The sequence below is a fragment of the Anneissia japonica genome, unplaced genomic scaffold (genome assembly GCF_011630105.1).
Source record: "Anneissia japonica isolate Jap-2015-1 unplaced genomic scaffold, ASM1163010v1 scaffold2471_len1564793_cov202, whole genome shotgun sequence".
In the NCBI taxonomy this organism is placed as follows: Eukaryota; Metazoa; Echinodermata; class Crinoidea; order Comatulida; family Comatulidae; genus Anneissia; species Anneissia japonica.
Window position 1 is genome coordinate 471,842 of NW_022709610.1, and position 13,099 is coordinate 484,940.

The 13,099-nt window shown below is 34.2% G+C and overlaps 1 protein-coding gene across 1 annotated transcript in view; it reads left to right on the forward strand.

Moving 5' to 3' along the window:
* Positions 1-10,930, forward strand: part of LOC117106766 (insulin-like growth factor 2 mRNA-binding protein 3) — a 15,363-nt gene extending 4,433 nt beyond the window's left edge. Inside the window, exons 2-12 of the mRNA XM_033248196.1 lie at positions 998-1,058; positions 1,981-2,132; positions 2,928-3,040; positions 5,196-5,302; positions 5,732-5,956; positions 6,381-6,500; positions 6,767-7,019; positions 7,296-7,382; positions 7,499-7,609; positions 7,973-8,329; positions 8,793-10,930. Of these exons, the coding sequence (XP_033104087.1) occupies positions 998-1,058; positions 1,981-2,132; positions 2,928-3,040; positions 5,196-5,302; positions 5,732-5,956; positions 6,381-6,500; positions 6,767-7,019; positions 7,296-7,382; positions 7,499-7,609; positions 7,973-8,329; positions 8,793-8,915 (1,709 nt within the window). The 3' untranslated portion in view covers positions 8,916-10,930. The remainder of the gene's footprint in view (positions 1-997; positions 1,059-1,980; positions 2,133-2,927; positions 3,041-5,195; positions 5,303-5,731; positions 5,957-6,380; positions 6,501-6,766; positions 7,020-7,295; positions 7,383-7,498; positions 7,610-7,972; positions 8,330-8,792) is intronic.
* The last annotated feature ends 2,169 nt before the right edge of the window (positions 10,931-13,099 follow it).

A 13,099-nucleotide genomic window follows, 5' to 3' on the forward strand; every position in this document is an offset into this window, starting at 1 on the left:
TGATTATCAGCCCGACGATCCAGCCTACGATCATTGCAAAGCTAATTAAAATAACAATGACCTTCGTAGTGGTTCGTAGCTACGTTCCAAACGGTACCTACGAGCAGGCTACGAGTGGTTACGCGCAGCAATAATTCCTGACTGTACTGTAGGCCTATCCATTTCATGCAAAAAAGGGTCACCTGCTAGGTCAAAATGGCTGTATTGATGTTGAACACATTGCATTGTTGTACATAATTTTGCATGATGGGATAAAATATTATTATTTTATGCTAAATTATTGCAGAAATTGTAAGCGTTGCGGAAACAGGACCAAAGGTATATGGATAGGGATGTCTGTTTTGATTCCATTTTAGTCCTTGCATTTTGGGGAGGACTAAGCAATAAGAAAGCAATGTTTTAATTAAAGATTAATCACTCCATTAAAAACCTTACAGGAATACCCTAACATTAACATTGAAAAGATTCTCCATTCATAGTTATTTTGATTTCCCACCTGGTGGGTCTTATCATCTTCATTTTAGTGCATTTGTTTAAAACAGACTTACTGTATAGTAGGACAATATCACTTCATTTGTCATAAAAACATTAAAAGTTGAAAAAAGCTAAATGATCTAAAAATTTAGCCAGAAAATATCTGGATCCGCCACTGATTACAAGGTATGTAAATGTGGCTTTAAGAAATGACATGCAAGAAAATGTAAAACATAAGGTGACAGGGAAGATACTGGAGGACAAATGCAGAACAGAAAGAAATTACCAGCAAATTATATCAAATTGAAATTCAAAGAATTAATCTTTGTTAGAACATAAAATACATTCACCAGTTTAATGTACGTTCTTTCATACTACTGTACATAACATCATATTGCAATTCTATCCCACCACACACAACTTAGCAATGTGCTCCTATTGTTTAAATATTGATGCGATATTTAATCATTCCATACTGTCGCATTTTTCATATGAAGTTTGAATTAAATGTTTTATTTTGTAGGATATAATCTCCTTGGATCAGTAATTGCTGTCGAGCACTCTGTACCTAAAAGAGGACGCAAGTAAGAAAATTTTAATATTTTTTATAATGAATGTTATCTTGAAAACTGGGAAATTTTTTTCAGTTTTTAACCTGAATTCCTGTCTCCTAATTGTTATACTTTGTTTTTTTTATTTTACCTGTGTGACACTTGTAAGTTTACTGGGCTTTTATTCACCTAATTTGCATATAAAATGCACTCTGCAATCTCCACATGTCAACGATGCATATTTCTTTATTACATGATTACAGTTATGTCAAAAACATAGATTGCCAGTCACACAAAGTTGTGTAATACACAGTTGTGAAGCTTGAACAAATGTTTAAACATATGCATTGAATGTACATGTAGCCCTACAATTGCTATATGGATTGAGGTGATCAGAAGAGCATGTACAGTAGTTGCATTTTGGCCTACAAGCTGCACAATGCAAAGCTGTTTTACACAGGTGTCAAAAGGTCAGATAAATTCAAACCTACTGAGAACAGGAAAGAGTGTCTGGGATACATATTGACTTGTCTGCCTGCTACTAGCAGGCTATCTGTGTAATCTAACCAACACTTGATCTACACAAAAAATTGTTGTATCTGGACACATATTGGCTTGTCTTGCCTCTGCTTAGAATGTTAATTGCAAACCAGTCTTTGAAGTACACGCACAACAATTGCTGTATTCTTTTCTACTATTATGTTGTCAAGAAGTAGGAAATTGGCAACAAATATAATGTAAAGTGATTGAAGGTCTATTTTATTTGTAGAAACCAAACACTCAACATAAATCCTAATACTGTTTTAAAAACACAATTTGAAACATGATCCTTCTGATTGTAATAAGACATGGATACAATGGCGATTGATGTCTGGTTTAAAACGGACTCTAAAACAGACTCAATAATAATTTTGATATAATTTGCATACTTAAGTATTTACTGCTTACTTCGCAGCCAAGGTGGTAATGCAGGACAAAATGCTCAAAATGGTGTCCCACGTAAACCTACAATGGAGGTCAGACTTCACAATATTCCCCTTCAAGTATCTGTCCAAGATGTTGAAAGGTTACTCAATACGTTTGGGTCCATTTCTAAATGTGACAAAGGTAAGTGATTGCCACAGATACACTCTATTCTTACCATTACTTGCTTTTATGTTCTTGTATTTGTTTCTGTTGCAGAGAATGTTATTTAAAGAAAAGCTTGAATATGAGGTTGTGATTTTTGTTCAAATCTTTTTACCACATGCACCTTAATCCATTACACAGTAGCATTTCTTTTGAAATAGTTTGTTAAAGAAATTAGAGGCTTAAGGGGAATAAGTTATGTAAATTTAATAAAATTGTATTAGAATTCCATCATAGCCAGTAAAGATGGTTGAAATGAAAAATGCTTGTGTATGATTTGATTCATTCAATATAAACAAATGAAAAATAATAATACAAAACTAAGCACAGTCAAATGTTTTATCAGGGAATACCCTCTAAATCCAATACAGGATTTATTTCCAGAAAATTTTATACATTATTCAGAAGTTTGCATACTGTACAGATCGCCAGCCATATGATAATAGTTAAGAGCATACTGATATTGCCTGCCAATATGATTTACATAAAATATGTGAAGACATTCTCTCTAGATAGTGATTTTGTTAGTGTATAGAGATTTTGTGAATGAGTTTTGCTTGACTGCCATTGGCTATTTAGATGAGTGCCTGTACAGCATTCCAAGGCTTGCCAGAGGCAACAATAGATTGATGAATGCATAAAAATTATATGTAAACTAATTGTGAATATTGCACTTTATTTTAAAGCATTGATTGAATCCAATCCTGTATTAAGTTTGACACAAATCAGGTATGATAGGTCATGATTGGTTGTTTTTATTTTATTCACATGTAGGGGCTGAAGGAAAGAATGGCTACACTGTGTATGCAACATACAAGGCCCCAGAACAAGCACAACAAGCTGTGCACCAACTAAATGGTTATGAATACGAAGGGTCAAACCTAAAGGTATAATTCACTTGTCTGTATTGCATAGTTTATTAGAAATTGATATAGGTTGTACATTTTATTGCTTGTAATTTTAATTCTAGTGCAGGCGATACAACCTTCATTATCAGTAGGTATCCCAATGAAGCTGTTTTACATTACCACATTCTGGCAATTTTCACCAACTTCGATGAAATGACACGAGTTTGATGTTAAAAAATATGTCGGTCCTTAATGTATGTCAGTAGAAATTATATATCTTGAAAGAACATGGTTTATTCTTTACTTGCATGTATTTTTTATGATATTGATAAAATATTTGCAGAGAGAAAACACGATTTTAAAATAAAGTGTAAAAGCCAACGAGACAACTTGCACGCGTAAAGAAGTCTTTGGGAAATACCCTACCAAGTTTCAAAACATGATCACACGAAATCCAATAAAGATAGCGGATTAATTTCTTTTGTATGTTATTAGGCTATGAAAGAGCTTTATTTTGATGTATAATTCACTTGGTATTATTTATGTGTTCTTCCGCTGCAAAAATCAATTTTAGTGACAAAAATTGTATTTTGAAACGTCCATTTTATCTACTAGATTTTGCATTATACTAAAGTTAAATCATATTTACATATGATAAAACAGATTAGACAGAATGTAACACTGCCCTAGCTTGGTGTTTTTAGTAAATTTATGATCTGTAATGTCAATGTAACCCAAGATTACGATCTTTATTTTTGAGAACTGATAAAATACTGATGCATCTTTAGCCTTTTATCGTCCCGTCCATAGCATTGGTAGGTACCAGTGCGATTGGTGTAACAGAGGCCTAGCGCAGCCTACGCTACGTATTGGGTCTCTTCTCTAATCTTTATTAATTGTTAACCAGTAAAACTTTTTTTTTGAGAACTGATAAAATACTGATGCATCTTTAGCCTTTTATCATCCCGTCCATAGCATTGGTAGGTACCAGTGCGATTGGTGTAACAGAGGCCTAGCGCAGCCTACGCTACGTATTGGGTCTCTTCTCTAATCTTTATTAATTGTTAACCAGTAAAACTATGGTCAAATTTTAGTTAAAATATCATTTATATTTTAAATAATAATAAATTCAGACATTTATTTCTACTTTCTCAAATTTACTGTATAATTGGAGCACATAAGAGGTGACTTCTTCAAAGGCTGTTGAAATAGTTCGATTTTTCCATTTTTGAGACGCGCGCAAACATCGGCACGAAATAACAGGGACCAGACTTCAGGGCCATTATATCAAAAATGAAATTACGGAATGACCCAGAAAAATAATAGATACATAAAACTCATAAGATCTTGGGGTTTTGTAAAAATGATACATTTTCTGTTATTATATTCAAATTATGGCCCTCCAAAAATGCTCTAAAATCAGTCTAGAAAAAGGACCCTTTTGTCACATTCAGACCCTTTTTTCACCATTTTTAAAGTGCCATAACTTTTGAACAGTGTATTGGATTATAATAATTTAAACTGGAAAATGATCAGTGCAATGAGTTCTCTAGATGTAATGTTAAATAATAAATTTGAAAATTTTCATTGGGATACCTATTATCAGTAAATACAAAGAAATCTGTAGTTGGACAATCTTCTATTTGCAAGTCTAACTACATTACATAATCTGTTTTACAGACATCATTCCCATGCTCACTTTCTTAATCCCTTTACTGTAGGCAAAATTATTGCGATATCATTAATTTTAGCATGTATCGCTTCACTTGCTTTTAAGTTGTTTGAAGTAATTGCTAGAGCTTGTAAATATCAGGGGTGAACCTATTCACATTTGGCAACAGATTGTAGTTATTCATGCTTTGAAATGAATTTATTCATAATTTTGTAGTTATAATTCGTATTGCATATCTATGCTCATAAATTTCTGCAAAGGAAAATAATAAAAAATACAAATACGATTAAAGGATTTGTGCTGGTATATGTAAGGATTGCCTGCATATTTGTTTTTAAAATGAAATCAATAACTATCAAAATCAAAACCAAAAAAATATCTGGGATTTATTTGCATGAAATAACAAACCTAATGCTTCCTTAAATTTATTTACCTACAGGTTGATGTTAATGCTAGAACTATTAAAGTTTACTTAAAAGAAAATGATATTAATGCAAATACCGATTCTTTTCATTAATTTAGGTAAGGTATCATAATGGCCCTCGTGGACAACGTCGTTACCGCAACCAAGCTGGATTTATGAATAATCAACGTGGACCAGGACGAAGTAAACCAGACTTTTTAATTAGGTATGTCTTTAATTAGGATTATCATTATCATTTTATCATTTCTGTCTTGTTCATATGTTCATATTTTGTCCCATTTTTTTTTTTTTTGTTTCCTAAAGTCATTTAAGTGTGGAAGTGATTATTCATAGGTTCCTTCCCCCTGTGATGCCACTGTGCATGCTAGATACTGTGATTTGAGTTTCTTGCATAACATTGTTAGTGAGTAAAAATGTTGTAGGCCAGGGTCTGTGGCTCTGAGGCCATTCTCCGGAGGGGGAAACCGTATAATCAAAGCATTAATGAGTATTAATAATCCCAGTTCCCCATTTTTTATTTTCAAAAATGTTTAAATTTCTAACATTTATCTGTTACTTGTAAATGACATAATTTTGTATTCTTGTGTGGCATTTCATAAATCTAATGAAGAATGAATCCAATATTTTCTTACAGAATGCTTGTCCCAAGTGAACTAGTCGGTGCCATTATTGGAAAAGGAGGCGCTAAAATTCAAGAGACATCAAATTCCACAAGTACCAGAATTGATGTCCACCGCAAAGAGAATCCAGGCTCTGCTGAAAAGGCTGTGACTATCTTTGGACTCCCAGAAAACTGTGCAAAAGCCAGCTCCAAGATCCACGAAACCATGGTCTCAGAGAACCAGACAAACAACAAAGGGTATGCAAGATGCTAGCATTCTTGTCATCTCTCCTTAACTCTTAGTGCATTGATCAAAGCTGTTGGTGATAACAGCTTTCATGGGTTATACATCCATCCAACCAAAATATATATGGCCAAGTATTTGTGTCTGCTAATAGCCTAAATAACTAGTTTTTTAGGCCAGTTTTTAAGCATCTAATAAAAGTACTCTATAGTTGCTTTAACATTTTGGGAGCAGTATGTGTCTTTAGCATCTGGCTAGAATCATAGTGAGTGGATGATATTAATTTACATATCAAGTGATGTTCATCTAAGTAGTTACTTTTGCTTTCTTTTGTGTAATTTTGTAATTTATTGGATGTTCTTATTGTTAATGAAAATTGTTAACCTATGAATTTTTTTTATCTGTGGTATTGCTATTGATTCACTTGTAATTTTTTAGAGCTGATGTTCCACTTAAATTATTGGTACACAATGCCCTCGTTGGGAGACTGATCGGTGTTGGAGGACGCACATTGAAGAAGATTATTGATGATACAAAGGCTACCATCAGGATCTCCCCGTAAGTTTGTACTTTATTTGAAAATATTTTGCAAATCATTGAAGTAAAATGTGGGTTTTCTTTAAAGCACAAGGTTGTAAAAATCTGACCTCATTGTGTCACCCATAAAAATCTATGGGTTATGCAATGCTTCATGCACAATTCTGATTAGAATAAATATTTTTAGGGATATCATGACTGGGAATAATTCCATTTTACATACAGTTAGTATATTAGTTAGTATCATGGTATGTGTAGGCTAAGGATAATATGTTTGGTTCTTCTAGAATCTATGAAATGACCTATATTAAGCCAGAGAGAACAGTTTTTATCCGTGGCTCAGATGAGCAGTGCGAAGCTGCAGTAAAGGAGGTGACCCAGAAGCTGTTTGAGATCTACCAGAACCATGTTCAAAATGTACAGCAGCAGCAGCAACATAACCTGTTTCCAGGCCTCGATCACATGGCACTGTTTTCTGGTATGGGTAATATGCCACAGTACAATAATATGTACAATGGTGGATTCAACATGAATGAAATGGTAAGATTCTGTGATTTGTCCAACATTTTGTTTACATTTATTTCCACAAATAAATTAGAAAATATAAGTGTATTGCGAAAAAAAATTATAAAAAAAAACTACAGTATTAAACAAACGAAACAGTATGATGAATACATTGAGCCAATCCTGTGAGAGAATCGGTGAAATAAAAAACAATGTTCTTTCTGACTGATTAATTTGATATTTTTTTGTATATTGTTGATCTAAATTTTAAAATGTCGGTATTTCATCCACGAAGGTAATTTTCATTTTCAGACCCCTAATCAAGGTGGGATTTTACCTGGTCTCTACTACCCACAAGGTGGCCAAAATAACCAAGCTCAACAACATGCCCAAGTCAGCGTAAGTTCCATTGTAAAATGCTTTCATCTTTCTATATCTTGTTGGCAGTGAATTTGCTACATTTATATGTATTTTTTAAATTTTTATGTTAATGGTATCATGTGTTTTAATTTCAGTCAAACGAGACTGCCTTCCTCTACATTCCCAAGGATTCTGTTGGTGCTCTTATTGGGGTCAAGGGAAAACATATTCAGGAAATTGCACGCAAGTCCAGTGCTTCAATCAAGGTAAAATACTACATTATAAGCACATAGGATTTAGTTTCAGATTAATGCAGTGAATACTTTGATAGGAAAGACAGTGTGATGATTGGAGTCAATTGTATGAGTTAAATGATAAAACTATGTTCTTAGGGGAATATGTGAACACAGGCGGCATGGTATAGTTTACTTGTCAGTTAATTGCTACATGTCGGTTGAACTTGATAACTTAAAATATCAAGCAATTCCATAATATAAGTTACTTATTTTCAAGTTTATTAGGTTTTGTGGAAGTATGCTTTTATTATATTTTAAAGGAACAATTTTTAAATATATACAATAAAATACATGTGCAGCAATTTAATACCGTACCCGTACATTGTCTTTCAGATTGCTCCAGCTGATGATGATACAAATACGGAGCGTAAAGTGACTGTTATTGGTAGTCCAGAGGCCCAATGGAAGGCACAATTTTACATTTATGATAAGATCCGCCGTGAGGGATTCTTTGGTAGCGACGAAGTTCGTCTAGCATCTGAGGTTGCCGTGCCTGGACGTTTTGTTGGACATATCATTGGCAAGAAAGGACGCAATGTTCGTGAACTGCAACGAGTCACAAGTGCGCGTGTTGAAGTTCCAAAGAACGATGTCAACAATGGGAGCGGTGATGCTAACCCAGATGAAGTGACTGATGAAAATGAGAAAGAAGTTTTTGTTCGCATTTTTGGACACTTCTACTCAGCCCAAGTAAGTTTATTACATTTTTTTAAAACATATTTAATTGAATTTTATTTTAAATAAAACCTTCCTAAAAAGTCTCATTAACATTCTGACCGCCATCAGCCACCGCCAGACAGCTCGTTGAGAGTGCGTATGTGATCAGATTGACATGTAGTGAATACTACAAGAACTACAAACATTTTAGCTTTACGATGGTACCAAACACTTTATTCTAATCACAATCTCTGACCCGTAACATTAAAATGAAAATGACTCACTTTTGGAGATACACGCAATTTCTCACAACGAAGCTGAGATAATCGCAATAATAGTGTTAATACTGTATGCTTTGCTTATGTGATCTATGTAGTGCAATGCAAAATCGTGGATGACCCTGAAATGCTTTAGGATCCCTTGCATGTCCATCCATAAATTTAAGCTAGCAGTATTTTCATCCCATTGATTATATTTTTTTTTGTTGCCAATTCAGGCTGCACAACGTCGTATCAGAAGGATGCTACAGGACTTTTATATGAAATCTTCTAACTATCAGCAGTATGCATCCCGTCGAAGCCCAGCATTGCCAGCACCACCTCAACCAATTGAAAGTTAACTGAATGACGAACTTCAAGAGATACAGATACGAAGACGAAGATTAAAAAAAGAAAAAATAATAATTTAAAAAAAAATAGCAAAATATAAAAAAACCAAAAAAAAAGTAAAATATAAAAGGAGAACACATTTGAGTAGTTCTGAGTCTGGACAAGAGACTAACAGAACTGGCGATTTCTACTGCTTGTTTTTCTATTGGACACCAAAGGCATCAATCCCCTGGAAATAAACAAGAAAAAAACACCTTTTTTGAAACGTTATTTTTTATTTTGTTTTTTACTATGAAGTACAAGAAATTGATTGTGTTCATTTGTATATGAAGCAAGGGCTTTTTTATAGTCTAAATTAAATTGCTTTATTTTTGATATCAAAAAGAGAAAAACTTTGAGATTTATTTGAATCTGATACAATTTGGAATATGCGAAATAGAAACCTTTAAATGAAATTTAATAAGATGCCTATAAATCAGGAACATAATTGGAAATTTCTTTAGATAGAATTGAGCCAAATTCAAGATCATGGTTTCCATACATCTACCTACCTCTTGGAATTGCCTTTTGAGGGCTGCTTCCTAAATTCTTCCTGCAAAAGGATGCAACAGATGATGTTCCATAAGAATACCTCCATCTAGTGTGCTTAAAACAAGCAGATAAATCTGTATGTACAGGAAGGTCGGAAAAGTCCAAATATTTTTAGCAAGAGTTTTAACAACGATGACGAGAATCCTTGCAAAAAACGTTTGTTACTTTTCCTTCCTAAGAGAAACAAAACTATTGAATACAAAGCAAATTTATTTCGTCCAACAAACATGCAAAAGAAGGTCTAGTTGGCAGAAAGAAGATGGTTCCTTGTGGTAATAAATGAAATTCAGGTGTAATAATTATAATAGTTATATTAATTAAACAATTGCTGCCTGTTGCTATGTTGCTAACAAATAATGGCCAGTATTAAATCACTGTTGAATTTCAAGAACGTAGTAACCTGTTGAGCTAGTACATATATGGACATAGATACAGATGATTTCTAAGAAATAACTCCTTAGGCCAATCAGCAACATCATAATGTTGTGCTAACCACATTCCACCAGGTTTCTCAAGGTCTGTCTATGCTGTGGCTGGAATGCAAACGGGCTTCATGATAGTTAAAAGGGAGATCTCTTCCTTTAGCTGGGACTGTAATCAGTCTATTAGATTATTCCTATATATAGGTGGCGATAACTGTGTTGTATTTATCTCTGCATGTTTCAAAAATGACATTTTTTCATTTCAGAAGATTCATCTATGACCTGTGGCATAGCATTGTCTTTGTAATTAGTCGTCGTTTGATTACCTTCTGTGTTTTTTTTTAAGTGCATGTTGGTTTGCACAAAATGTTAGTTAATAATTAAGCGTCATCATTCTTTAATTCTTTTGAATTTTTTTAATTAATATTCACAAATTGCATTACTGTAATGTTTGTTGCTCATGTAGGTTTAGGATTTCGACTGTTTATCTGTTTGAATTGGATGCATTAATCTTAGCCAACTGGTACTTGGGGTTTAGAAAAGAAATTATAAATGCTTTTTTCTTTTTCTATCCTTAATCTTGGAGATGCATGTTAACATCCTTGTTAACGAAGACCAACCAAAATAGATACTAATTAGGATCAGTCGTACAGTAATTAAGGTATTCATAAGTTTTTTTCGCAGCGGAGTGCTGGCTCTAGAAACCATCGTTAAACACAAGGAACCATCTTCTTATAAAGAGGAATTTAAAATTTCACCAAGTGCTTGATAATTATGTGGTCGTATCACTTCTCTAGATTATTTACCTTAAAGATCCACTAGAAAGAAGCAAAAAATGTAGAATGAATACTGATGTTGTATCAACAATAGCAGTGAGCTGTTTACTAGCTTTCTTAATGACATGTTTGCTGACATTCATCGTCATCACATTATTGTTTACCGCCCGTTTGCAGTCTGACAACACCGCATTTCTTTCAGCGAAATAAACCAAGTATTTCTGTGAAATTGAAAAAGTGTCATTTTCATTTATTTTATATTACTTTTGAATGTAAAGGTAATTAACTATTGTTTCATTTTGTCTAAATTCATGTTTTTATTTAAATTGAAAGCAATAGTTGATGTGATGTTCTGAATTGAAGGCAGCAGAGGTGGTGCCAGGATTTGTCCAAGTTCCCTGACAAAAGAAAAGTAGGCGCGACTGGGCGTGACTTAATGTTTTGACGAATTGTGGGTTCCCCCCTAATTGGCCCGGTTTCTCCCTGGCGCCACCATGATTGAAGAGTGAGAACAAAATTTAGGCGAGAGGCAAGGTGATGTTGGCATAACTTTTTAAGCAGTTACTGTATTCAGTTTATGTCGTGTATCTAGTACTGTACAGTTCATAAGCAGTTGCAGTAGTTCTGTACTAACGGTAATTGGTGGCCTGGTGTTGCTCTTTTGCTGCTGAACATTTTCAAAACTCTTCATCCTTATACCGTATTTCGTATATGCATAGAATCCCATTCATCTCATTTTCCAAATTACTGTACTACTATTATCTAGTAGGTCTAATTGTGTAGACTGGCGAAAGTACAGCGGCAGCACCGTGTTTTACACTCAGGAAAGAAACTAACCCGTCTTCCACAAATTCAAAAAGTTCTTGATACAGTACTGTACTCCTGATGTTAGCTGGCCATGTATCATCAAAGGCAGCAAAATGCAGTGTTAACGAAGTGCACAATTTTTTAAACTTCTAACTTCTCAATTTGGGACCTAAAAAATCGCTAACATTTCTACCGTCTTGTGCTGTAGGTATTGAAGCAAGGTACAGTAGGTAGGTGTGTTGGTGTCACTGTAATTATATTTCTGTTCATTTCAAATGAGGAAAAAATGATGACAATACATTCTTCATACCGTACAAGGCAGAAACAAAATAGATAGCGAGACTATGAGTCTATAAGCAGATTATAATAAAGTTACGAAATGAATAATTTTAGTTTCGTGAAATTTAATTACTGTATTATCGTCGTTATTACGAAAAATAATTGTATTGATATAAATTACCGGTAAGAAACTTTCGCACCCCAGCCCCAACCTGAGGTGGTGTGGACTCTACACCTACCGCCAAATCTTGCATCCTTCGTCCCCAGTGTATTGGCTGGCAACATCTGCCCTCAAAACAAAGGTTAACAAAAGCCACATCCTCCAGCAGCAAAGTCTCATTCGTGGTTATGCAAAGTTATTTTAAGGTTTTCACTCAGGACGCGGAATTTACAAATATTTACTTTCACGAATTTTTCTTGTTTTAACCGATAGGCCTAATTATTGGTGATCCGCTCTGCTAGCGGATCACCTCTTGTTATTGTCAAGAGATCTTTTTTTTTTTTCCCATTTCTTGTTAGCACGATATCTAAAAATTGGCACGAGATTCGTACATGCACGCTTCAACAAACATTAGCTTGGCCTGGAATAGTCACAATAAGTTTTCAAAGTGCGCAGTTATGCGTGACGTCATCTACGCGCAATTTCGCGTTTTTACATTATCGATCATATCAGCCTAACCAATTGCCATTTCGAAGTCGTATTAGGTGAGTATTAACTTCAAGTCAATGTTAAATGTAATTTACCCTAATTTTACGCGTGCGTCAAACTTTTAAAATGCTTGAAATCACATTTAGATAGTTTCAGGCCATTTTGATCATTTCAAAATTTTTTGAAATTTACCACTACGCGCGCGCATTTTTACGCGCGCAGAACGTATGGAAGCTAGAAATTAATTTTTTTTTTCACATTTTGGGTTCCTGACATTGTTTTGACAAGTTTCCAATCTTTTCAATCACTCTATGGCCAATAACAATGCCGTACGCACACATCAAACATAGTGACATTTGAGCGCATTTGTGCGAAATACAGTGAAATTTTGCTAAAATCAGGCCTTTAGGATGAAAGGTAACCCCCAATTTTTATTACATTTTCTGAAAGCACATGAATTGTAAATATGATTTTATAGGTCATAATGGCTGATCGGACATTATGACGTCATCATATTGCCATCTGAATTCAACAAACTGAATATTATCGATGACCTCATTTTAGCAAATGCGCATTTGAGCGTATCACTTATTCTTGATCGATTGCTTACCCCCTCATCTTTCTTTCGTCCAGCCTTTGATGACCCCATAATCACCTTAATCAGTCGATCT